Source organism: Trachypithecus francoisi, unplaced genomic scaffold (assembly GCF_009764315.1).
Source record: "Trachypithecus francoisi isolate TF-2019V2 unplaced genomic scaffold, Tfra_2.0 Lachesis_group14, whole genome shotgun sequence".
In the NCBI taxonomy this organism is placed as follows: Eukaryota; Metazoa; Chordata; class Mammalia; order Primates; family Cercopithecidae; genus Trachypithecus; species Trachypithecus francoisi.
The window spans coordinates 48,468,068-48,495,001 of NW_022681459.1; the positions used below are offsets into that span (position 1 = coordinate 48,468,068).

General features: G+C 45.9%; 1 protein-coding gene and 1 pseudogene across 8 annotated transcripts in view; both read left to right on the plus strand.

Moving 5' to 3' along the window:
* The first annotated feature begins 2,612 nt into the window (after positions 1 to 2,612).
* The window catches only part of NF2 (neurofibromin 2), a 101,859-nt gene continuing 77,537 nt past the window's right edge, over positions 2,613 to 26,934 (plus strand). For 3 of the 8 annotated variants that reach the window (XM_033233162.1, XM_033233163.1, XM_033233161.1), the window contains exon 1: positions 2,615 to 3,180. In XM_033233162.1, coding sequence (XP_033089053.1) covers positions 3,067 to 3,180 — 114 coding nt within the window. In that variant the 5' untranslated portion in view covers positions 2,615 to 3,066. Of the gene's footprint in view, positions 3,181 to 26,934 lie in introns of all 8 variants that reach the window. The other 5 variants (XM_033233165.1, XM_033233164.1, XM_033233159.1 and 2 more) reach the window with 5 other exon arrangements.
* On the plus strand, positions 10,125 to 11,261 carry LOC117096160 (annotated as a pseudogene).

The window sequence follows — 26,934 nt, forward strand, 5'->3', positions numbered from 1 at the left end:
GGCACTTTTATTATCAGCATAATATTCTATCACATCTACTTTTATTCCTGGCCCTGACCTCCCTTCTGGGATTCAAATCCACATGTCTAGCTATATGTCCTCTCGGGAACATTAAATTTGGCAATTACCCCAGTGCCTAGCACCTGGTAAGTCTTTCCATAAAAATGAGCTATTACCGATCATCGGTGTCACTTTTTAGTCCCTGCTGTCTGATCCACCTCCTTTTGCTACTCCTCACTGGGTTCCCAGTGTCACGTATTTTCTTTTCTTTTTTTTCTTTTTCGTTTTTTTTTTTGAGACGTTTTCTCACACTCTCGCCCAGGCTGGAGTGCAGTGGCGCCATCTCGGCTCACTGCAAGCTCCGCCTTCCCATTCTGCTGCCTCAGCCTCCCGAGTAGCTGGGACTACAGGCGCCCGCCACCACGCCCGGCTAATTTTTTGTATTTTTAGTAGAGACGGGGTTTCACTGTGTCAGCCAGGATGGTCTCGATCTCCTGACCTTGTGATCCGCCCGCCTCAGCCTCCCAAAGTGCTGAGATTACAGGCGTGAGCCACGGCACCCGGCCAGTGTCACGTATTTTCTATCAGCAGCCGATTTGTTGTCCCTGTGGGGAGCCCAGAAAACCCAGCCCAGTTCTCTCCACCTGAAGCGATGATAATGAAGACACTCCCATGCTAAGCCCATACGGCCCCAAACAATCAGTTTTGATGGGGAGAATTTGCTAGCAGAAGGCAGGACATAAAGTTCCCACAGCAGCCTCACTGGTTGTGGCAACAAACCATTCCTGAGGCCTGGCCGGTGCTTCCTGGCACAGCAGGGGTCCGTGCAGAAGAGCTAGATTTATTCCATTAATATACCGTTACAGCAACAATGTCTGCTGAGTACTCTGGAACTGTAATTCACATTTCCCAAGTCTGTAGTAGGGATAATTTGGAAGCAGGGCAGCACAGTGCTAACCGGCAGGCTCTGGGTGGGACAGACCTGGGTTTGAGTCCTAGTTTTACCTTTCGCTGTCTGCATTATAGCCAGCGAGTGGCTCCATCATATCTCTCGGTATCTTCACCTGTGGAGTCGGGGTGATGTTAACGCTAGTTAACATTTATGGAGAGATTATTGTTCAGTTAAAACTCAGAAAACGGGGCGCGGTGGCTCACGCCTGTAATTCCAGCACTTTGGGAGGCCAAGGTGGGCAGATCACCTGAGATCGAAGTTCGAGACCAGCCTGGCCAACATGCTAAAACCCCGTTCCTACTAAAAATACAAAAATTAGCCGGGCGTGGTGGGGCGGGGGGGGCGTCTGTAATCCCAGCTACTGGAGAGGCTGAGGCATGATAATCACTTGAACCTGGGAGACGGAGGGTGCAGTGAGCCGAGACAGCCCCATTGCACTCCAGCCTGGGCAACAAGAGCAAAACTGTCTCAAAACGAAAAACAAAAGAAAAAACACAGTAAATTGTCCCTATTTGACTACTAAGAGCTATTTTAAAATAGAATTTATCTAAGTACAGTAAGGTATAATTATCCCCCTACACCCGTTACAACCCTTGATGACACTAAATAAATAATACATGAATATGGTTCAAAAATGGGCATCAGAGTATAAAATGAAGAATGCTTTCATTTTCCACCCAAATTCAGCAATTTCATAGGATGCCAGGCTCCATTCTAAAGCCTTATATGTATTCAGTGCGCTGAAATTCAACAACCTCACGAGGTAGGTATAACCATTAATATTAATTCTAGGGGGGGCGTGGTGGCTCACGCCTGTAATCCCAGCACTTCGGGAGGCCGAGGCGGGCGGATCACCTGAGGTGGGTAGTTCGAGACCAACCTGACAAACATGGAGAAACCCCGTCTCTACTAAAAATACAAAATTAGCCGGGCGTGGTGGCGCATGCCTGTTATCCCAGCTACTCGGGAGGCTGGCGCAGGAAAATCGCTTGAACCCGGGAGGCGGAGGTTGCAGTGATCCGAGATCGCGCCATTGCACTCCAGCCTGGGCAACAACGAAACTCCGTCCCCCACCACTCCCCCCCAAAACATAATGATTCTAAAGGGAAGCAGAGGGATAGGGCGGAAAGTGCCAGCAAATCTAACAGGCCTCCACAAGGGTCTTGAAAGTTTGAGAAGCTTAGGGGTCGGTATATGTGATTAACTGTCAAACAAGAATATTCGCCGGGTGTCCGAAGTGCGATCCCCTGGGGCGCCACACTCGGAGCCTACTTGAACCCAGACAGTCCCTCCCTGGGCCAACGAAGGACCCAATTCCCGCTCCCGGGATCCAGCTTCTACGTGGTTTCCCGGGAAAAGACAGCGGAGGTCCGCCGCCTCAACCAGTCTTGTTAGAGTGGCACAAAAGCGTTCGGAGTGACTGCCACTGTAGCCACTCAACGCCGAGCCCAGGCCTGCGATTGCAGTTAGAGTGAAACTTTCCATTGGTGGAGTCACCCCGAAGGAGGCGGGACGGAGCGGGAAAGTCCTGCCTTCCTTGGTCTTCCCAGCCAATCGCAGCATCCAGGTCGCAGAAACCAGGCGGCAGCCTCCGGTTCGGTTGCGCTGTGCGTAGTGGTCTGGGAGACCTGAGGGCGGGGCCGGGAGCAGGCCCCGGGCTGTGGGGAGGGTACGTTTCCCGCGGGCGCGCGGAGTGAGGACGGTGACAGCCACGCGCGCGCATACGCGCCCGACTGCAGCGCGGCCCCGCGACCCTAGTCTGCAGCTGAGAGGCGCGCAGAGTCTGGGCCGCTGCCGTCTAGGGTTCCCGTCCCGAGGCGCCCCCGGCATCTCCGGCCTGAATCCCGGAGTGCCAGGTCGCGCCTGCACCGACGGTCCCGGCTCCCGTGCCCTCCCAGGAGCCGTCAGGGCCCGCCCCCCAACTCCCCTTTCCGCCCGGGCAGGGTCCTCGCGGCCCATGCTGGCCGCTGGGGACCCGCGCAGCCCAGACCGTTCCCGGGCCGGCCAGCCGTCCACCATGGTGGCCCTGAGGCCTGTGCAGCAACTCCAGGGGGGCTAAAGGGCTCAGAGTGCAGGCCTTGGGGCGCGAGGGTCCCGGGCCTGAGCCCCGAGCCATGGCTGGGGCCATCGCTTCCCGCATGAGCTTCAGCTCTCTCAAGAGGAAGCAACCCAAGACGTTCACCGTGCGGATCGTCACCATGGACGCCGAGATGGAGTTCAATTGCGAGGTAACCGGCCGGCGGCCCCGACTGCTGCGGTGACAGTCGAGGTGGAAACTCGAGAGGTTCTCTTTATATCATCTTAATGGGTGTAGCTAGAGACGGGCAGAACCGGAAGGAGCCAACTAGGCCCAAAACCTAATGTTAAAGATGATTGCTGCTTTTTTTAGGGCTTTTGGGTTTTAGCATTTCCTGAATGTTATTTTCATTCATTGTTATTGGAAGAAGCTGGATGCTCCTGTGATAGAAAATTCCGGATTTCAGTGTCAGGCTTAAGTTAGGCTTACGCTTAAACGCTTGAAAGTTTATTCTTTCATTAGGTAATATTGTTATGTACCCAGGTATTAGAAGTTGCGTCTTGTTTATTGGAAAGCCAATACTTGTTTTCCTTTTCTAAAGCTTACATATTCTGGAAAAAAAACCCTTTGAAGAACGATATAATATCTCATACTTACTTTCCACATAGTTTCCAACATGATGATTAACAGCTATCAATTGTTCAGTATTTTCAAAGTGCCAGACATTTGCACATTTAATCCTCAGAACAAACCCATTTATCTAGTAAATGGCAAGGTGGGGTTTTGAACTAAGCTCACAGCCAGTACAGTACTGCTTCTCAAGTAATTTAAGTTCTTGCTACTAAAGGTGTGGTTTGTGGACCAGCAGCATTGGCAGCAGTAACCAAGGGTTGGCGTGCTTTTTCTGTACAGGACCACATAGTAAATATTTTCAACTTTGTAGACTAGAGAATCTCTGTTGGAGCTATTCAGCTCTTCAGCTCTGTCATTGTAACACAAAAGCAGCCTTAGATAAGATCAGCTTCCAGCATGACAGCTTAGGGAACCCACTCCTCTGTAAAACTGGTGAAAATTATTTCGTTTTGAGACAGTCTCACTCTGCCACCCAGGCTGGCATGCAGTAGTGTGATCATGGCACACTGCAACCCCGACTGACCTCCGTGGCTCAATCAGTCCTCCTGCCTTGGCCTCCTGAGTAACTGGGACCACAGGTGTGTGCACCACACCTGGCTAATTTTTTTTTCTTTTTTTTTGAGATGTAGTCTCGTTCTGTCACCCAAAGTGCACCGGGCTGGAGTGCAATGGCGCGATCTCGGCTCACTGCCACCTCCACCTCCCAGGTTCAAGCAGTTCTCCTGCTTCAGCCTTCCAGGTAGCTGGGATTACAAGCATGTGCCATCACGTCTGGCTAATTTTTCTATTTTTAGTAGAGACAGGGTTTCAACACATTGGGCAGGCTGATCTTGAACTCCTGACCTCGTGACCAGCCCACCTGGGCCTCCCAAAGTGGTGGGAAAGTGGTGCTATTACAGGTGTGAGCCACCACGCCCAGCCTCACCTAGCTAATTTTTGTAGAGACAAGGGTTTTGCCATGTTGCCTAGGCTGATCTTGAACTCCTGACCTCAGCAATCCGCTGGCCTTGGACTCCCAAAGTGATGGGATTACAGACGGAGCCACCATGTCTGGCCCAAAAATTCTTTATTAAAATCAACTATTTAAACCCTTTGGCAATGGTCCTGAGGGCAAACAACAAATGAAACACCTATTCAAGAAAATCTACAAATTCGGTAAGAAAGATGAGAGGATATGGTATTTGAACCAAGATCATTCCCTCCTTACCCACTCCTAGCTTAGTGAGGTAGAGCTTCTACTCCAGACTATTGCAAACCGAAACATGGGGCACCGCTCCCTCAGCTCCCAAATCAAATGCTTTCTTCCCAAGAAAAGCTGGACATCAGCATTTCTTATCCTACCCAGAGCTGCTTGTTGCTGAGGTTAAAACCTGTGTGAGTGCAATTGAAATTTGGAGCTCCCTTTTTTTTTTCTTTTGAGACGGAGTTTTGCCCTTGTTGCCCAGGCTGGAGTGCAATGGTGCGATCTCGCCTCACCGCAACCTCCGCCTCCCAGGTTCAAGCGATTCTCCCACCTCAGCCTCCCGAGTAGCTGGGATTGTAGGCTTGCCCCACTACGTCTGGCTGATTTTGTATTTTTAGTAGAGACGGGTTTCTCCATGCTGGTCAGGCTGGTCTTGAACTCCCGACCTCAGGTGATCCACCTGCCTCGGCCTCCCAAAGTGTTGGGATTACAGGGGTGAGCCACTGCGCCCAGCTAAAGTTGGAGCTCCCTTCTTCCACCTAGTCCCTACTTGTGGAACAGGATTGTACCTTGGGCATGGCATACTGAAACTACTGGCGCCCCAATTGCTCATCCACCAGTTCTAGCAGGCTGAGCCTCAGGTTGTTGTGTTCCCCTGCCTCCTTCCACCAAGTGCTCAGTTCCTAGAGTGCGGCTATCTCTCAGAAGCTCTCCACGCTCCTTCCCCGCAGCTCCAGAGCCTTTCTCCGGGATTTTGCCTGAGGAGAGAAGCAGGCCCTAAAACAGATAGCTCCTAATCTCTTTCCAATGGTAGTGACTTCATTTGCAACACAGTGTGTAGAAATTCATGCCTAAGGGCAATTTGGAGATGTGAAGGTTTTGATGAGAGGCAATTGGGAGATCTACGGATTTAATGGAAATGCAGCCTAGACTGTAGGTCTCCTGGTTTACTGGAAAGAATTGGGGAATAAGACAGCTGGGAGAAGCCCTTCTAGGATCAGAATAAGGATCAAACGTTGACCATAGCATGGTGGCTCACGCCTGTAATCCCAGCACTTTGGGAGGCTGAGGCAGGCAGATCATCTGAGGTCAGGAGTTCGAGACCAGCCTGGCCAATATGGTGAAACCCCGTCTCTACTAAAAATACAAAAATTAGCTGGACATGGTGGCATACACCTGTAATCCCAGCTATTTGGGAGGCCGAAGCAAGAGAATCACGTAAACCGGGAGGTGGAAGTTGCAGTGAGCCAAGATCATGCCATTGCACTCCAGCCTGGGTGACAGAGTGAAACTCTGTCCTGTCACAAAACAAAATAAAACATGCACCACAGACCTCTGAGGTGATGGATGTCCCTCCTGCCCTGGTTGTATCATTATACCTTGTATATTAATGTATCAAAATACCACAGGTACCCCCGACATATGTACAACTATTATGAATCAATAAAAAACAATTTGAAAAGTAAAGTATGTGGCGGAGGTGGAAAAAAATGCTTTCCTCCAAACAGGCACAATTTGATTGTATCAGTTTGTAGAGCAAGAGCAAGTTATGCCTCAGTGCGTTGTTGAAAATAATAGAACAATATACCCCAATTAGTGGAGCGTCATACCTGGGTGTGGTCAAGGAGAAAAAAGAAGAGAACCCTACCAAAACCACTGTCATCCCAGGGTGACTGTGGGCATACCCAAAGCTGCACCTCCCTGAAGAGCAATATCATAGGCCTTAACACTCTTCAGGGGAAATGGATTTCACTCAAATAATCCAGCCAGTTATTAAAGAAATAACAATTAGCACTGGAGAGGGGGTACCAATCCCCAAAGTTGCTATAGTATATTATCTAAAATGTCATTTTCAACAAAAAATTATGAGACATACAAAGAAACAGGAAAATATGACACATACACTGAAAAAAAGCTGGCAACAGAAATTGCCTGTGAGACAAGGGGCCAGATTTAATGAAAAAGGCTTGAAACTAGCCATTAGTTTCACAGTACTAAAGGAAAATATGATGACAAAGAAGTAAAGGACAGTATGACACTGTTTCATCAATTAAAGAATATCAATAAAGATATAGAAATTATAAAAAAATAAAAATTCTGGAGTTGAAAGTACAATAACAACTGGGCAGGGTGGCTCACGCCTGTAATCCCAGCACTTTGGGAGGCTGAGGCTGGCGGATCACCTGAGGTCAGGAGTTCGAGACCAGCTTGACCAACATGGTGAAACCCCATCTTTACTAAAAATACAAAAATTAGCTGTGCGTAGTGGCCGGCACCTGTAGTCCCAGCTACTCGGGAGGTTGAGGCCGGAGAATTGCATGAACCTGGGAGGCGGAGGTTGCAGTGAGCTGAGATTGCGCCACTGTACTCCAGCCTGGGTGACAGAGTGAGACTCCATCTCAAAAAAAGAAAAAAAATAATAATAAAGTACAATAACAAATTTTAAAATGCACTAGAGGGACTCAATAATAGATTTGAACTGGGTGAGGAAAGAATTAGTGACTTTTTTTTTTTCTTTTTGAGACGGTGTCTCGCTCTGTTGCCTAGGCTGGAGTGCAGTGGTGCAATCTCGGCTTACTGCAACCTCTGCCTCCCCGGTTCAAGCAATTCTCCTGCCTCAGCCACTGCACAGTGGCTTTGGGAGCACTTTGGGGGGCTGAGGCGAGTGGATCACCTGAGGTCAGGAGTTCAAGACCAGCCTGGCCGACATGCTGAAACCTTGTCTCTACAAAAATTAGTGGGGCATGATGGTGGGTGTGTGTAATCCCAGCTGCTTGGGAGGTTGAAGCAGGATAATTGCTTGAATCCGGGAGGCAGAGGTTGCGGTGAGCAGAGATTGTACCAGTGCACTCTAGCCTGGGCGACAGAGTGAGACTCTCAAAAAAAAAAAAAAAAAAAAAAAAAAAAGATTGATAGAGATTACGCATGCTGAAGATTAGAAGAAAAGAATGAAGAAAAATGAGCAGAGCCTCAGAAATGTGGGAGATCACTAAGCATGCCAACATATGCATAATGGGAATACCAGAAGAGGATAGAAAAGGAGGCAGAAAAAACCTTTGGAAAAAAAAGGCTGAAACTTCCCAAATTTTTTGAAAAACATTAACCTATACATTTAGAAAGCTTAATGAACTCCAAGTAAGATAAATACAGAGATCCACAAAAAGACATATCATGCTAAAAATGCTGACAGACGAGAAGAAAATCTTGAAAACCAAAAGAAAAAGAGGATCTATCACTTTCAAGGGAGCCCCAATAAGATTAACAGCAGATTTCTCAGTAGAAACCGTAAGGGCCGTAGGCAGTGGGATCACATCTTCAAAATACTCAAAGAAAAATCCCATCAACTAAGAATCCTGTATTTAGCAAAGCTAGATATAGATGAACTGGACATTTCAAAATGAAGATGATGGCCGGGCGCAGTGGCTCATACCTGTAATCCCAGCGCATTGGGAGGTTGAGGTGGGTGGGTCACCTGAGGTCAGGAGTTCAAGACCAGCCTGAACAACATGATGAAACCCTGTCTCTACTAAAAATAGAAAGATTAGCTGGGCGTGGTGGTGCACACCTGTAATCCCAGCTAGTTGGGAGGCTGAGGCAGGAGAATTTCATGAACCCAGGAGGTAGATGTTACAGTGAGTCAAGATTGCACCATTGCACTCTAGCCTGGGCAATAGAGTGAGACTCCATCTCATAAAGAAAAAAATAAACAAAAGTTGAAATTTCTCAGATAAACAAAAGCCAAAAGCTGAGAGGATTTATTGCTTGAAGACCTGCCCTAGAGGAAATATTGAAGTAAATTCTTCAGGCTGAAAGCAAGAGACACCAGACAGTAATTTAAATCCATACAAATAAACAAAGAACACTGGTAAAGGTAATTATGTAATTACGAAAGACAGTATAAATGCATATTTTTCTCCTCTTAACTGATTAAGAAACAATCATATAAACAGTATGTATCTAATGTTTTGTTGGGCTTACAAAAAATGTATGTGTAATACATTTGCCAATAACAGCACAAAGGAGCTGGGTGGGAGCAAAGCTCTATGGGCTAAGGAAATGGCTACAGATCTTAAAATAACAACTATAACAACATTTTGACCATGCTAGGATTACACCTGTAATCCCAGCACTTTGGGAGGCCGAGGCGAGCGAATCACCTGAAGTCAGAAGATCAAGAACAGCCTGACCAACATGGAGAAACCCCGTCTCTACTAAAAATAGCAAGATTAGCTAGGCGTGATGACGCATGCCTGTAATCCCAGCTACTCAGGAGGCTGAGGCAGGAGAATCACTTGAACCGGGGAGGTAGAGGTTGCAGTGGGCCAAGATTGTACCACTGCACTCCAGCCTGGGCAACGAGTGAAACTCCCATCTCAAAAAACAAAACAGAACAAAAATCTTTTATTGGGTATGTAAGTTTAATAGATGAATATGTAATAGATATATGTATAACAATAAGGCCATGAAAAAGGGGGAAAAGGAATAGAGTTATATAGGAATAACTCCTAAGTAAATATGACTATATATCACTGGAATTAAGCTAGTATAAACCTGAAGCTGATTCTTTTTTTTGCAAGACGGAGTCTTGCTCTGTTGCCCAGGCTGGAGTCCAATGCCATGATCTTGGTTCACTGCAACCTCCGCCTTCTGGGTTCAAGTGATTCTCCTGCCTCAGCCTTCTGAATAGCTGGGATTACAGGCATGCGCCACCACACCGGCTAATTTTTGTATTTTTTTAGTAGAGACAGGATTTCACTATGTTTGCTAGGCTGATCTTGAACTCCTAAACTCAGGTGATCCGCCCGCCTTGGACTCCCAAAGTGCTGGGATTACAGGCATGAGCCACCATGCACGGCCAATCTGAAGCTGATTCTGATATGTTGAGATTACATAGTAAATCCCAAAGCAACCACTAAAAAAACAAAAGTCTGAAAAACTAGTGAAATAATTGTTAAATAAATTTAAATGTTTCATTAGAAAATATGCACTTAAATTAATAGAAAGTAGTAAAGGAGGAATAGAGAAATAAAAAGAATGTGAAATACGTCAGGTGCAGTGGCTCACGCCTCTAATCCCAGCACTTTGGGAGGCCGAGGTGGGCAGGTCACCTGAGGTCAGGAGTTTGAGACTAGCCTGGCCAACATGGTGAAACCCTGTCTCTACTAAAAATACAAAAATTAGCCATGCATGGTGGCACACGCCTGTAATCCCAGCTACTTGGGAGGCTGAGGCAGGGAAATCACTTGAACCCAGGAGGCAGAGGTTGCAGTGAGCCGAGATCATGCCACTGCACTCCAACCTGGGTGACAGAGCGAGACTCCATCCCCCCTACCTGAAAAAAAAAAAAAAAAAAAAGTAAAATGGCAGTTGAATGCCAAGTAATTAGATAACTTCAATGAAATGGACAAACTCCTGGAAAGACATAAACTACCAAGATTGACCCAAGAAGAGACACCATCTGAATAGACCTATAACAAGTAAAGATATTAAATTAGTAATTAAGGGGATTTGTGGAGTAACTTGCTCTTGGGTATCAGTGTATGGCATCGGGCTGCAAGATTGGCCCGTCCATCTTCAACGCTACCTGGCCAATTTAGGGGCCCAGTACCTCTGGATGCTAGACTCTCAGGTCGATTTATCTCCACCTGGATGTAATGGACGAACACGCACGTGATGGTGTCCAAGCCCGAACAGTGGGTAAAGCCAGTGACTATAAGAGGAGCCAATCAGTACATCTTTCAGCTCGAGGCTACTGAGAACCCAGGGACTTTGATTAAAGACAATCGGGAGAATGGGATGAAGGTTGGCCTTGCCATCAAACCAGGAACCTCAGTTCAGTATTTGGCACTGTGGACTAATCAATAGTTGATTAGTCAAGCAGTTATTCATTTCAGTGATTATGATTGATTGTACAGAGTATTCTAAGAAGTTAGAAATTGGTGTGTATGACTACATTTTCAGTGAAGCACTTTAATTATTAGTGAGTGAGATACTGTTTTTATTGAGAGCCTTGATTTTTATAAAGAGTAAAAATATGGCTGCATTAAGGTTACAAACAGGAAAGTGTCTTAATGTCTAAGGAAGGGCATATTAGCTACACTACAAAAACAATTTTTTTCTGTATTTCTGAAAAGAATTTTGTTGTTTCTCAGCTGTTTTCCAAAAGCAAAGGAAGTTTTTGTATTATTTTCTATTTTATGTTATGTGTGATTTGTTTATATGCTTAGTAAAATGAGTCGAATGGAATTTAAAAATGTAAGTTTTGGTATGATAATGTACCATTAAAAAATAAATAAATAGAGAGAGAGAGAGAGAGACCTGGGCACAGTGGCTGTTGCCTGTAATCTCAGCACTTTGGGAGGTCAAGGCAGGAGGATCTTTTGAGGCCAGGAACTTGAGACCAACCTGGGCAACATAGTGAGACCCCAATTCTAAGATATACATAATATATATGAAATCAGCTAGGCATGGTGGTGTGAGCCTGGAGTCCCAGCTACTCAGGAGGTTAAGTTGTGAGGATCACTTGATCCCAGGAGGTTGAGGAGGTAGTGAGCTATGATTGTGCCACAGTACTTCAGCCAGGATGATAGAGTGAGACCCTGTCTCTTAAAAAAAAGAAAAGAGGCTGGGCGCAGTGGCTCATGCCTGTAATCCCAGCACTTTGGGAAGCCAAGGCGGGCAGATCACGAGGTCAGGAATTCAAGACCGGCCTGTCCAATATGGTGAAACCCTGTCTCTACTAAAAATACAAAAATTAGCCAAGCATAGTGGTAGGCGCCTGTAGTCCCAGCTACTCAGGAGGCTGAGGCAGGAGAATCACTTGAACCCAGGAGTTGGAGGTTGTGGTGAGCTGAGATCGCACCACTGCACTCCAGCCTGGGCGACAGAGCAAGACTCTATCTCAAAAAAAAAAAAAAAAGAAAAAAGAAAAGAAAAGAAAAGCCTAGGCTCTACTTACTAGAGGTCCTGATAGCTTCACCACTGAATTCTACCAAACATTTCAAGAAAAATTACTACAGTTCTTCACATTCTTCACAAATTCTTCAAAAATAAAAAAGAGGAGAAAATACTTATAAATGAATTTTATGAGACTGGTATTACCCTGTTGCCAAAATCAGACAAAGACATTACAAGAAAATAAAACTATAGACAAATATATCTTACAAATGTGGAAGCAAAAATCCTCAACAAAAATACTAGCAAACTGAATCCAGTAACATATACAAAGAATTATATACCATAAACAACCAGGATTTATTCTAGGAGTGCAAAGTTGGTTTAACGTCCAAAAATGAATTAATGTAAATAATGTAATGCATAATATCAATAGAATAAAAAACAAAAATCACATTGTCATCTCAGTAGACACAGAAAAAGCATTTGACAAAATTCAGCATGTTTTTCATGATAAAAACACTAAATAAGAAGAGAAGAGTTCCTCAACATGATAAACAGTAGTTATGAAAAACCCACAGCTAACTTCATAATAGTGAAAGACTGAGGCCAGGCACGGTGGCTTGCGCCTGTAATCCTAGCACTTTGGGAGGCCAAGTTGGGCAGATCACTTGAGGTCAGGAGTTCAAGAACAGCCTGGCCAACATGGTGAAACCCTGTCTCTACTAAAAATACAAAAAAAAAAGAGAAAAATTAGCCAGGTAAGGTGGTGCATACCTGTAATCGTAGCTACTCTGGAGGCTTACATGGGAGGATTGCTTGAACCTGGGAGGCAGAGGTTGCAGTGAGCTGAGATAGCACCACTGCACACTCCAGGCTGGGCAACGAAGCGAGACTCCGTCTCAAAACAAGCAAACAAACAAACAAACAGACAAAATAGTGAAATACTGTATGCTTATCCTTAAGATTAGGAATAAGAGATCTACTTTCATCACTTCTATTCAGCATTGTGCTGGAGGTTCTAGCCAGGGCAATTAGGCAAGAAAATGCAATAAAAGACATCTATATTGGGAGGGAACAAGTAAGATCATTTCTGTTTGCAGATGATGTGATCTTGCATATAGACCCTGAGGAATCCACTAAAAAAGTATTGGAGCTAATAAATTATTAGTTTAGTAACGTTGTAGGATACAAGGTCATTATACAAAACTTAGTTGTAAATGTATCCACTTGGAACGAACAACCTGAAAAGGAAATTAAGAAAATTCCATTTGCCGGGCCCGGTGGCTCAAGCCTGTAATCTCAGCACTTTGGGAGGCCGAGACGGGCGGATCACGAGGTCAGGAGATCGAGACCATCCTGGCTAACACTGTGAAACCCCGTCTCTACTAAAAAATACAAAAAACTAGCCGGGCGAGGTGGCGGGCGCCTGTAGTCCCAGCTACTCGGGAGGCTGAGGCAGGAGAATGGCATGAACCCGGGAGGCGGAGCTTGCAGTGAGCTAAGATCCGGCCACTGCACTCCAGCCTGGTCAACAGAGTGAGACTCAGTGAGACTCCGTCTCAAAAAAAAAAAGAAAATTCCATTTGTTATAACCTAAAAAATAAAAATACTTATAACAAGAGAAGTATCTTTTTTTTTCCATCCTCTGACAGTTGTGTAAAAGAAAGTGTAAAACTTATACTCTAAAAGCTGTAAAACATTTTTGGTTTTTTTTTTTTAATTAATTTTATTTTTTTTTTGAAACAGTCTCACTCAGTCGTCCAGGCTGGAGTGTAGTGGTGTGATCTCAGCTCACTGCAACCTCTGCCTCCCAGGTTAAAGCGATTCTCCTGCCTCAGCCTCCCAAGTAGCTGGGACTACAGGTGTGTGCCACCACACCCGGCTAATTTTTTGTATTTTTTTAGTAGAGACAGGGTTTCACCGTGTTAGCCAGGATGATCTCGATCTCCTGACTTTGTGATTCGCCCGCCTCGGCCTCCCAAAGTGCTGGGATTACAGGCGTGAGCCACCGCGCCTGCCTTAATCAATCAATTAATTAATTAATTTTTTTTTTTGAGATGGGGTGTTGCTCTGTTGCCCAGGCTGGGGCATAGTGGTATGATCTTAGCTCACTGCAGCCTCTGAGTCCTAGGTTCAAGAGATTCTCCTGCCTCAGCCTCCTGAGTAGCTGGGACTACAGGTGTGCACCACCAAGCCTGGCTAATTTTTGTATTTTTAGTATAGACGGGGTTTCACCATGTTGGCCAGGCTGGTCTCCAACTCCTGACCTCAGGTGATCCACCCACCTCAGCCTCCCAAAGTGCTGGGATTACAGGCATGAGCCAATGTGCCCAGCCTGGCCTTTTAAATGATTTAATTGATTTTTTTTTTTCTCGGGCTTGCGCTGAAGTGAGAGCAAGTGCAATGGTGCAATCATGGCTCAGTGCAGCCTAGACCTTCCAGGCTCCAGTGATCCTCCTACGTCAGCCTCCCAAGCAGCTTGGACCACAGGCATGCACGATCATCCCTAGCTATTTTTTTTTTTTTTTTTAATTTCTTGTAGAGACAGTCTCCCTGTGTTACCCACACTGGTCTTGAACCTGACCTCAAGCAATCCTTCCATGTTGGCCCTTCAGAGTGCTGGGATTACAAGTGTGAGCCACCATGCCTGGCCTATAAAACATTTTTAAAAGAAGGAAGATATAAATAAGTAGAAAATAGCTCTTGTTCATGGATCATAAGATGTAACATTGTCAAGTTGGCAGTACTTTGGAGATTGATCTACACGTTCAACATAATCCCCGTCAGAATCCCAGTTCATTTCATTGTAGAAATTGACAAGTCACCAAGTGTGGTGGCTCATGCATGTAATCCCAGCACTTTGGGAGGCTGAGGCAGGCGGATCACTTGAGACCAGCCTGGCCAACATGGAAAAACCCCATGTCTACTAAAAGTACAAAAATTAGCCAGGTGTGGTGGTGCATGCCTGTAATCCCAACTACGTGGGAGGCTGAGGCAGGAGAATCGCTTGAACCTGGGAGGCAGAGCTTGTGGTGAGCCGAGATTGCACGCCATTGCACTCCAGCTTGGGCAACAAGAGCAAAATTCCGTCTCAAAAAAAAAAAAGAAAAGAAAAGAAAGAAATTGACAAGTCAATTCAGAAATTCATATGGAATCGTAAGGGACCCACAATAGCTAAATCTTGAAAAAGAACAAGCAGAAAGACTCACACTTTGTGATTTCAAGACATACTATAAAACAACTATAATCAAGACAATGTCACCAGGCACAGTGGCTCATACCTATAATCCCAACACTTTGGGAGGCCAAGACAGGCAGATCACTTGAGGTCAGGAGTTCGAGACCAGCCTGGGCAACATGGCGAAATCTTGTCTCTACCAAAAATACAAAAATTAGCTGAGCATGGGGGTGCACCCTTGTAGTCCAAGCTACTTGGGAGGACTGAGGCACAAGAATCCCTTGAACCCAGGAGGTGGAGATTGCAGAGAGTCGTGATTGTGCTACTGCACTCCAGCCTGGGGGACAGAGCGAGACTCCATTTCAAAAAAAAAAAAAAAAAAGACAATGTGGTACTGGTGTAAGCATAAATGTATAGATCAGCGGGATAGAATTGAGAGTCCAGAAATAAACCCAGTAGAATAGAGTTGAGAGTTCATGGTCACCTAATTCTTGACGAGGGTGCCAAGATCATTCAGCGAGGGAGAATTGTCTTGTCTTGTCTTGTCTTTTCTTGCTACATGCCACAGACTGGGAGAAGGAATAGTCCTTTCTTTCTTTCTTTTTTTTTTTTGAGATGGTGTCTCACTCTGTCATCTAGGCTGGAGTGCAGTGTTGCAATCTTGGCTCACTGCAACCTCCCCCTCGTTCAAGTGATTTTCCTGCCTCAGCCTTCTGAATACCTGGACTACAGGCACCTGCCACAATGCCCGACTAATTTTTGTATTTTTAGTACAGACAGGGTTTCACTATGTTGGCCAGGCTAGTCTCGAACTCCTGATCTCATGATCCGCCTGCGTCAGCCTCCCAAAGTGCTGGGATTACAGGTGTGAGCCACTGCACCCAGCTGGAATAGTCCTTTCAACAAATGGATCTGAGACAACTGGATAGCCACATGCAAAAAAAAATTGAAATTAAACCCTTACCTCACACCATACACAAAAATTAACTCATGGCTGGGCATGGTGGCTCACACCTGTAATCCCAGCATTTTGGGAGGCCGAGGCGGGCGGATCATGGGGTCAGGAGTTCAAGACGAACCTGGTCAACATGGTGAAACCCCATCTCTACTAAAAATAAATTAGGCCGGGCACGGTGACTCACGCCTGTAATCCCAGCACTTTGGAACGCCAAGGCGGGTGGATCATGAGGTCAGGAGATCGAGACCATCCTGGCTAACACAGTGAAACCCCACCTCTACTAAAAATGCAAAAACAAAAAGCCGGGCATGGTGGTGGGCACCTGTAGTCCCAGCTACTTTGGAGGCTGAGGCGGGAGAATGACATGAATCCAGGAGGTGGAGCTTGCAGTGAGCTGAGATCGCACCACTGCACTCCAGTCTGGGTAACAGAGCGAGACTCCATCTCAAAAAAATAAAATAAAATAAAATAAATAATAATTAGCTGGGCGTGGTGGCAGGAACCTGTAATCACAGCTACTCGGGAGGCTGAGGCAGGAGAATCACTTGAACCCAGGAGGTTGTAGTGAGCTGAGATCATGCCATTGCACTCTAGCCTGGGTGACAGGGCAAGTCTCTGTTCCCCCCGCCCCCAAAAAAACTGAATATGGATCAAAGGGCCAGGTGAGGTGGCTCACCCCAGTAATCTGAGCACTTTAGGATGCTGAGGTGGATGGATTACTTGAGGCCAGGAGTTTGAGACCAGTCTGGCCAACATGGTGAAACCCTGTCTATATTAAAAATACAAAAATTAGGCTGAGTGTGGTGGCTCATGCCTGTAATCCTAGCACTTTGGGAGGCTGAGGCAGGTGGATTGCTTGAGGCCAGGGGTTCAAGACTACCTTGGCCAATATAGCAAAACCCCATCTCTACTAAAAATACAAAAATTAGCGAGCCGTGGTGGCATGCACTTGTAGTCCCGGCTACTCTGGAGGCTGAGACATAAGAATCACTTGAACTCAGGAGGTGGAGGTTACAGTGAGCTGAGATCGTGCTATTGCACTCCAGCCTGGGGTGGAGAAAAAAGAACAAACGAATATGGAGAAATTTGAACCCTTTTATACTGCTGGTAAGAACGTAAAATGGTGCAGCCAGTTTGAAAAGCAAACTAGTTAGCCAGGCATGGTGGGTCATACCTGTAATCCCTGCACTTTGGGAGACCAAGGTGGGAGGATCACTTGAAGCCAGAATTTCGAGAGCAGCCTGGGCAACAAAGTGAGACCCTTTCTTTACAGAAAATTTAAAAATTAGCCAGGCGTGGTGGCTCGCACCTGTAGTCTCAGTTACTTGGGAGGTTGAGGTGGAAGGATCGCTTGAGCCCAGGAGAGGCTGTAGTGAGGCATGACTGCACCACTGCACTGCCAGCCTGGTAATCAAAGCGAGGCCTTGTCTCAAAAAAAGAAAGAAAGAAAATTAGCTGAGTATGGTAGCGTTCTTCTATAGTCACAGCTACTTGAGAGGCCAAGGTGGTAGGATTCCTTGAGCCCACAATTTTGAGGTTGCAGTTAGCTGTGATTGTGGCGCTATACTCCAGGCTGGGTGGCAGAGTGAGATCCAGTCCCAAAAAAGATGAAAAGAAAAACATTGTGGCAGTTCCTCAAACAATTAAACAGAGTTACCATATGATCCAGCAATTCGACTTACAGATATCTTCTCAAGAGAAATGAAAACATAGGTCTACAAGAAAAACGTATGTGTGAATGTTTATAGTAGTATTATTCATAATAGCCAGGAGATAGAAACAGTTCAAATATACATCAGCTGATGAATGGATGAACAAAATGTGGTCTATCCATACTATGGAATTATTTGGCAATAAAATAGAATGAAGTACCAGCACGTGCTGCAACATGGATGGACCTCGAAAACACTATGCTAAGTGAAATAAACCAGCCACAAAAGGACACATATGCTTCCATTCATATGCAAGTCTAGAATAGGCATATCTACAGAGACAAGGTAAATCAGTAGTTGCTCAGGGCTGGCAAAAGTGGATGGGGTAGAGGGTGTGATAGCTGAAATATACAAGGTTTTATTTATGAAGTGATGAAAATATTCTAAAACTGGTGATGATTGTACACACTGAATATACTAAAAACTACTGAATTGTGCACTTTAAATGGGTGAATTTTAGGGTATGATAGATGTTAGATGTTGTGAGAGGTTAAGAGAGACTAGCCTGTAAGGGAAGGGATTTTAGTTTTTTGGGGGGTTTTTTTTTGAGACAGAGTCTCGCTCTGTCACCCAGGTTGGAGTGTAATGGTGCGATCTCATCTCACTGCAACCTCCGCCACCCCGGGCTCAAGTGATTCTTTTGCCTCAGCCTCCCAAGTAGCTGGGATTACAGGCGCATGCCACCGTGCCCGGCTAATTTTTGTATTTTTAGGTAGAGACGGGTTTTCACCACGTTGGCCAGACTGATCTTGAACTCCTGACTTCAGGTGATCTGCCCGCCTTGGTCTCCCAAAGTGCTGGGATTACAGGTGTGAACCATCACGTCCGTCCAGGAAAGGGATTTTGTATGACATTTTTTCAGCCATAATTTTGCCAGGAAAAGCTCTTCTTTTTCCTTCATTAAGTAGATTCCAGACCCAAAGATGTTGGACAGTATTATCAGCTAGAGCAAGGTTTTTCAACCCTAGCACGATTGACATTTTGGCTGGATAATTCTTTGTTGTGGGGAGATGTCTTGTGTGTTCTAGGATGTTTAGCAGGATCTCTGGCCTCTACCTACTAGATGCCAGTAGCATTTCCCCACCCCATCCCAGTTGTTGTGACAACCAAAAATGTCTTCAGACATTGTCAGGTGTCCCTGGGTTAGGGAGGGCACCCTCCAATCTCCTCTTTCTCCCTACCCAACCTCCATGACCACATTGAGAACCACTGATCTACAGAAAAGGATAATAGTAGTGACATTCAGAGAGGCTGGATGGTGTGGTGCAAAGCTTGCCAAACTTTAATTTTACATAAATGACCTGGGGAATCTTTGACAAATGTGGGTTCTGATTCAGTAGTTCTGGGATGGAACTGAGAATTCTGTATTAATAACAAACTCAGGTGATGATGCCTGTGCCACCAGCCCAAGGACCACACTTTGAGTAGCAGAGCAGTAGTAGAAAGTGCATGGGCTTTGAAAGAAGACAGACCTGGGCTTGAATTCTAGCTAAACTACTTCTACCTTGGACAAGATATGTAGCTCTCTGGACCTTATTTCTCATCGGTAAAATGGGACTAATAATGCTGACCCTGCAGAGTTCTTACAAGGATTCATGGAATGCATAGTCACTGGCAGAAAGGAAGATAAGGAAGGGACCATAATTGGCCTAAAGTAGGAGGCTCTGGTTACCATGGGCACTGCCCTGTTGTGATTTATCAAGCCATTACACCTCTCTGAACCTCAGATTTCCAGTGGAAAAACCTGTTTGTAAACCATGTTCACATATTCTGTTGAAAGTAATCATAGTTTGATTTATGATGATAGGACTCAGATAAGTGATTAGTTTTACTCTCCTGCCTGCTTTTTATGTTGTCCATTAACTGAGCAAGGTGCTGATGCAAGGAGATGGCAGATGCATTTTGAAAAAAAAGGAGAGAGGGAGTACTTGTAGAATTATTGACTTTATTGAGGTCAAATGTAGGTGGCTTTTCAAGAAGGACTCAAGTTCAGAACCGGTGGCAGTTAGCATATGAGTCAAGTTACCTTATGCTAATAAGTTCAGACTTTTTTTCTTTTTACTGCAGAGATAGGGGGAAAAATCTCCTGCACTACTTGCTGCATTGCACAATTGGCTGGATGCTTTGGAAGATTTTTCCACTTGAAAGATTTGTTATTTGTCATTTTGAGAAAGTGGGTGCTGAGTGTAATTTGCCAGGAGGCTAAATGGCTAAGTTATTTCTTATCTAGGCTGGAATTTTACTCTAATAATTCAATCTCTCAGTAAGAAAAACCAAATAGGAAGTTGTGAGAGATCCTAATACTATCGCATATTGAAAACAAAGCCTCTTTCTCCTGTTGTTTGGCATTCTAAATTGTTTTCACATACCTAAGTGGGATTATGATTGGATTAAATACCAACATTACAGATCATTCCAGCATACAAGTAGACATAAGTTGTCCATAATGGAAGGAACTTTCAAAGGGGGAAGACAGAACAATTCTGGCATTTTCAGTAAAATCTTAAATCCTAGACTCCCTAGGACCAGGCAAACCATCCCCTTAAAGGATGTAAACTCTGGAGGGCAGTGGAATTGTACAGGGTAATAGTTCTATACTCTGTATTAGTGCACCAAGAAACTTCTTTTTGTGTTTCAGAAGTAAGACTGTTATCTACCTTTTTTTTTTTTGAGACAGACTTTCACTCTTGTTACCCAGACTGGAGTGCAATGGCACGATCTTGGCTCACCACAACCTCTGCCTCCTGGGTTCAAGTGATTCTCCAGCCTCAGCCTTCCGAGTAGTTGGGATTATAGGCATGCACCACCACACCCTGCAAATTTTTGTATTTTTAGTAAAGACGGGGTTTCTCCATGTTGGTCAGGCTGGTCTCGAACTCCCCACCTCAGGTGATCCGCCCACCTTGGCCTCCCAAAGTGCTGGGATTACAGGCATGAGCCACCACGCCTGGCCTGTTACCTACCTTTTTACTGCTGTGCTCTCCCATAGGTTTTTTTTTTTTTTTTTTTTTGAGATGGAGTCTCGCTCTGTCACCCAGGCTGGAGTGCAGTGACGTGATCTCGGCTCACTTCAACTTCCGTCTCCCAGGTTCAAGGGATTCTCCTGCCTCAGCCTCCAGAGTAGCTGAGATTACAGGCACCCGCCATCACGCCAGGCTAATTTTTGTATTTTTAGTAGAGATGGGGTTTTACCATGTTTGTCAGGCTGGTCTTGAACTCCTGACCTTGTGATCTGCCCGACTCGACCTCCCAAAGTGCTGGGATTACAGGCATGAGCCATCATGCCTGGCCTCTCCCATGGGTTTTAAGCAGTGCCTGTGGATGGCATGGGTGCCACTACTGAGGTCTAGGACATGGACAGGCAGGGGTGAGTGATGAATGCATGAGTGCTGATGAAGGGGTGTGAAGAAGGAAGGAGGACAAATGCTGGCTAGTGCTGCCCTCCACTAGACCCCATTCTGTCTTTGTGTGGAACAAAGGGCTAGGGACTAGCTGTTACTTTGTGCTGGGTGCCATGCTAAATGCTTTAAATACACACTACCTCATTTGATATAACAGGGACTCATTTATTCATCCAAGAGATATTATAAAATAGGCTGGGCAAGGTGGCTCACACCTGTAATCCCAGTGTGAGGCTGAGGCGGCCAGATCACTTGAGGCCAGGAGTTCGAGACCAGTCTGGGCACATGGTGAAACCCTGTCTCTACTAAAAATACGAAAATTAGCTGGGCATGGTGGCTTGTGCCTGTAGTCCCAGCTACTCCGGAGGTTGAGGCAGGAGAACTGCTTGAACCTGGGAGACGAGGGTTGTAGTGAGCCGAGATTGTGCCACTGCACTCCAGCCTGGGCGACAAGAGCAAGACTCTGTCTCAAAAAAAAAAAAAAAAAAAAAAAATAGTAATTAGGTGTGGTTGTGCACACTTATAGTTGTAGCTACTTGGGAGGCTGAGATGGGAGGATCACTTGAGCCCAGGAGTTGGAGGCTAGAGTCAGCTATGTTCGTACAACTGCATGAAGCCTGTAGTGAGACTCTGTCTCTTTTATGTATTTGTTTTTAAAAATAGAGACAGGGTCGGCCAGGCGTGGTGGCTCATTCCTGTAATCCCAGCACTTTGGAAGACTGAGGCGGGTGGATCCCTGAGGTCAGGAGTTCAAGACTAGCCTGGCCAACATGGGAAAAACCCGTCTCTACTAAAAATAGAAAAATTAGCTGGGGGCAGTGGCATGTGCCTGTAATCCCAGCTACTTGGGAGGCTGAGGCAGGATAATTGCCTGAGGTGGAGGTTGCCCGAGATTGAGCCACTGTACTCCAGCCTGGATGACAGGGAGAGACTCCGTCTCCAAAAAAAAAAAAAAAAGAGTCTTCCTACATTGGTTGCCCAGGCTGGTCTCAAACTCCTGGGCTCAAGGGATCCTCCTGCCTCAGCCTCCCAAAGTGCTAGGATTATAGGTGTGAGCCACCACACCCAGCCCTGTGATTTACTGGGTGCCCACGTGGACCAGGAAGGGAACACCTCCTAGCAGTGATCAAGGGCTACTTTGGACCTAGCTTCTGTAATTGGCTTCATCTTTAAGTGGGGAAATGGAGGCTTAGACAGGATACATAGCATGCTTAAAGGCTCAGTGAAGCTACCATCTATACTGAAAGAGGCAGAATGGGGCAGGGACAGGTAGGTAGTGAGAGACTAGGGAGAATAGATGGGCACACCCTTTCACTTAATATCGACCAGTAAAGCCTGCAGTTGCTTATTTGAACCTCAAATTGAGGCTCTCATGTAAGTTGAGCAAGTCTTAGCTCAAGCTTCAGTTTCCTTGTTGGGGCTGCTGAGGCAGCGTAGCCTAGAGATTACAAGCATAGACTTCAGAGTTTGATTCCTGGCTCTGCCTCTAACCAGCTTTGCAACCTTAAAGCTCTGTAACCCCCTCACATGCCTCTGTTCCCTATCTGTAAAATGGTGATTGTAATTAATTCTTCCCTCATGGTGTTACAAGAATTAAATTTGAGTAATTTCTGGTAAAGTACTTAGAATAGTACCTAACACAAGGGAAGTGCTATATATAGTGGTTGTTATCTAAAAGAAATAATAGCCTGGGCAACACGGCGAAACCCTGTCTCTACAAAAAATACAAAAATTAGCCAGTTGTGGTGGTGTGCACCTGTGGTCCTAGCATCTCGGGAGGCTGAGGTGGGAGGATCACATGAGCCATGGGAGGGTGAGGCTGCCATGAGCTTCCTGATTGCATCACTGCACTCCAGCCTGGGTGACAGAATGAGACCTTGTCTCAAAAAATAAATAAATAAAATAAATTTAAAAAGGAAAGAAGTTCAGTGCCTGTCGTCAGCTTGCTCACCTTCTCAGCCTCTCCTCTACTTCCTCACGTACCCTCTTGCTCTGGGCCCGTTGTCCTGGTCCCTCCTTCACTCTGCCGCACCTTTGCATAGGCTGTTCTCTTTGCCTGGAATGCCATTCTCACTTGTTGCCTGGCAGAACTATACTCATTCTCCTTCTAGGCTATGCTCAAGAGTTTCCTCCTCTTTGTGCCCAAGGTCACCACATAGCTTCTAAGTGATGGGACTGAGATTTGAAGCCAGATCATCTGTCTTTCAGGCCAGCCCTTTTTCCACTATCCTATGCTACCCAAATAGGAGGTGTAAAAGAGGAGTAGGAGAGAAAAGATTAGAATCCTGGAGAGAACTTAGGTATTTGGTAAATAGGAAAAAGAAAGTAGAAAGAAGAGATCCTTTGAAGGACTTCCTCAACTTAACAACTATTTGTCTATGGCATTATTTTATTGCATTTGGTGTATGATACTATCTCAAAAGCATTTTGTAAGCTTGCCAGTGGCTTACATTTTTGCCGGGTGAATGACATGACTAATGATCCCTGCTACATTGTCTCAGTGTCTAGTTTGTCATTTTGAATCAAGTGGACATTTTCTGTAAGTGAGTCATTTTCACTTGCCCATGATATAATGAGAATTCCTTACCTTTGGCTTAAAGTGAGTCTTATTTTATAAGAGTTAAGCATTGTCCAGTTGCATATTTAACATAGTCAGAATGCTCCTGCCTGTATTCAGCCTGGTGTCTTCTCATAACATTTGGTATGCCCACCTAGATAGCAATTGGTAACATGTTTATTCTGAGACTCTTTCGTGTACAGATTTTGAAAAGTTAGTTGTCTGTTCAGACGACACTATTTCTTTTTTTTTTTTTTTTTTTTGAGACGGAGTCTCGCGCTGTCACCCAGGCTGGAGTGCTGTGGCCGGATCTCAGCTCACTGCAAGCTCCGCCTCCCGGGTTCACGCCATTCTCCTGCCTCAGCCTCCTGAGTAGCTGGGACTACAGGCGCCGCCACCTCGCCCGGCTAGTTTTTTGTAGTTTTTAGTAGAGACGGGGTTTCACCGTGTTAGTCAGGATGGTCTCGATCTCCTGACCTCGTGATCCGCCCGTCTCGGCCTCCCAAAGTGCTAGGATTACAGGCTTGAGCCACCGCGCCCGGCCTGACACTATTTCTTTAACTTTTAAAATCCGCTTCCCTCTCACTGACAGTTCAGTTTTGGAAGAGCCTGTATTTTTTTTTTTTTTTTTTTGAGACGGAGTCTTGCTCTGTCGCCCAGGCTGGAGTGCAGTGGCGTGATCTCTGCTCACTGCAACGTCCACCTCCCAGGTTCAAGCAATTCTCTTGCCTCAGCCTCCCGTAGCTGGGATTATGGACGTGTGCCACCACACTCGGCTTATTTTTGTATTTTTAGTAGAGACGAAGTTTCACCATGTTGGCCAGGATGGTCTTGATCCTCTGACCTTGTGATCCGCCCGCCTCGGCCTCCCAAAGTGCTGGGATTACAGGCGTGAACCACCGCGCCTGGCCTTTTTTTTTCTTTTTCTTTTTCTTTTTTTTTGAAATGGGGTCTCACCCAGACTGGAGTGCAGTGGTGCTATCACAGCTCACTACAGACTTGACCTGCTGGGCTCAAGTGATCCTCCTGCCTAAGCCTCCCAAGTAGCTGGGACTACAGGCAAGAGCCACCGTGCCCAGCTAGAGATGGGTGTGAATTGGTAGGTTCAAGCTAGATATTGGAGGCTCATGTAGCCCAGGTTAAAGAGGCTCGTATTCATCAGATGCGATGAAGAGCCTTGAAGTTTTTACTAGGAGTGTGATTTAAAATGGTTGGCATGCAAAATGATTTGGAATGTTTGGGGTTTGGGGTGGGGAGAGAGAGGTTGGAAATTGGAAACAATTAGAAGGCAAATGCTTTGGGCGAGGTATCACACGGAAACCTGAACAGCAGTGGGACTCACCAGGGGCTGGGACAAAACTAGGCAGATGTAAGCGTCGAGTGAATCCAGGGATCAGGCTGTTCCGTGACCAAGAATGAGCAGAAGACCTTCTAGGCTCAAGATTCAGGAGGTTCGGAGGTCTAAAGCCCATCCTCAGTCTCCGAGGTCAGCCAGGCAGAAGGGAATTTGGGTCAAGCCTGGCCAGAGTTGAGCTCAGGAAGTCAGTGCACTTTCTCTTGTCTGGTTCCTGCATGCAATCAGGGTGTTACTTGTGTAAAACCATCAAGGTCCCTAAACTGATGTCTGAACACCAGGCTTCTAGACAGAGCTCCACCATGTGACCGTGTGACATCACTTATTTCCCCCAGGCCTCAGTTCTTCTGAAAGATGAGGGGAAGAACTCACTTTCAAGGGCCCTCAGCTTTAGCATCTTATTTTAGGTGATCTGGGCAGAAGAGGCCCACAGTGCTCCTCTCCCTTTCGTGTTTCCTTCTTTGGTAGGAAGTCGTCTCAAGACTTGAGTGTATAGGCATGAGAAAATCTGCTAGAGGACAGGAAGAATATTGCTTAAAGCATAAGAGCTACAGCCCTGATGAAAGGGGTAAATTGGCCTGGGAAAAGCCCTGCTGCTGCTACCTGCTTCCCAAGTGACCTTGAACTTAACTCTGTAAACCTCAGTTGCTGCATCTGTAAAATGAGAATAATGTATCTTTTTTATAGGGTTTTTTGTTTTGTTTGTTTGTTTTGAGACGGAGTCTCCCTCTGTCGCCCAGGCTGGAGTACAGTGGCACCATCTCGGCTCACTGCAACCTTCGCCTCCTGGGTTCAAGCGATTCTCATGCCTCAGCCTCCTGAATAGCTGGGATTATAGGAGCGCACTACCACACCTAGCTGATTTTTGTATTTTTAGTAGAGATGGGGTTTCGCCATGTTGGCTAGGCTGGCCTTGAACTCCTAACCTCAAGTGATCCTCCTGTCTTGGCCTCCCTAAGTGCTGGGATTATAGGTGTGAGCCACCGTGCCCGGCCAGGGTTGTTTTGAGACATGAATGAGGTGGACCTTTACAGGCACTTGGTCCAGGGCCTGACCCGTAGTAAGCATTTGAGAAATATTACCTATTTATGTTGTCATGGGCTGGGAGTGTGGGAACAAGAAGTGTCTCATGCCAGAAGCACTGTGAATTTTCTCCTTTAATCATTGACTTCATTTTCTTTGAACCTTATTCAGATTATCCATGCATTTGTAATTGTAGACCCTCTATTAATCCAAATAAAGTGAACTCACCTTATGCCATATTCTTGTTGAAGGATCTTCTTTTCTTTATTTAATTTAATTAATTAATTTATTTTTTGAGACGGAGTCTCGCTCTGTTGCCCAGGCTGGAGTGCAGTGACGCGATCTCGGCTCACTGCAACTTCCACCTCCCAGGCTCACGCCATTCTCCTGCCTCAGCCTCCCGAGTAGCTGGGACTACAGGCGCCCGCCACCACGCCTGGCTAATTTTTTTGTATTTCTAGTAGAGATGGGGTTTCACCATGTTCGCCAGGATGGTCTTGATCTCCTGACCTCGTGATCCGCCCGCCTCGGCCTCCCAAAGTGCTGAGATTACAGGCGTGAGCCACCGTGCCCGGCCTTTATTTTTTTGATACAGAATCTCGCTCTGTCGCCAGGATGGAGTGCAGTGACAAGATCTCGGCTCACTGCAACCTCCGCTTCTTGGGTTTGAGCGATTCTCCTGCCTCAGCCTTCCGAGTAGCTGGGACTACAGGCGTGCACTACCACGCCCAGCTAATTTTTGTATTTTTAGTAGAGACGGGGTTTCACCATGTTGGCCAGGTTGGTCACGATCTCTTGACCTCATGATCCGCCCGCCTTGGCCTCCCAAAGTGTTGGGATTACAGGCGCGAGCCATTGCACCTGGCTGCATCTTCTTTTTTGTAACGTGCTATGTAATGCATCTCTATTTAGCTTGATGTCCACGGTGATAGCAGGATTCTTTTCAGATTTCTGCCATAGTTAATTGTTCTGCATTCTTTTGTCCCTATGTGTCATTTTGAAATTTTTCTTTTTTCTTTGTTTTTGATGACTTCTCCAATTATTCATGCTAATTTTGCATTCCTGTCCA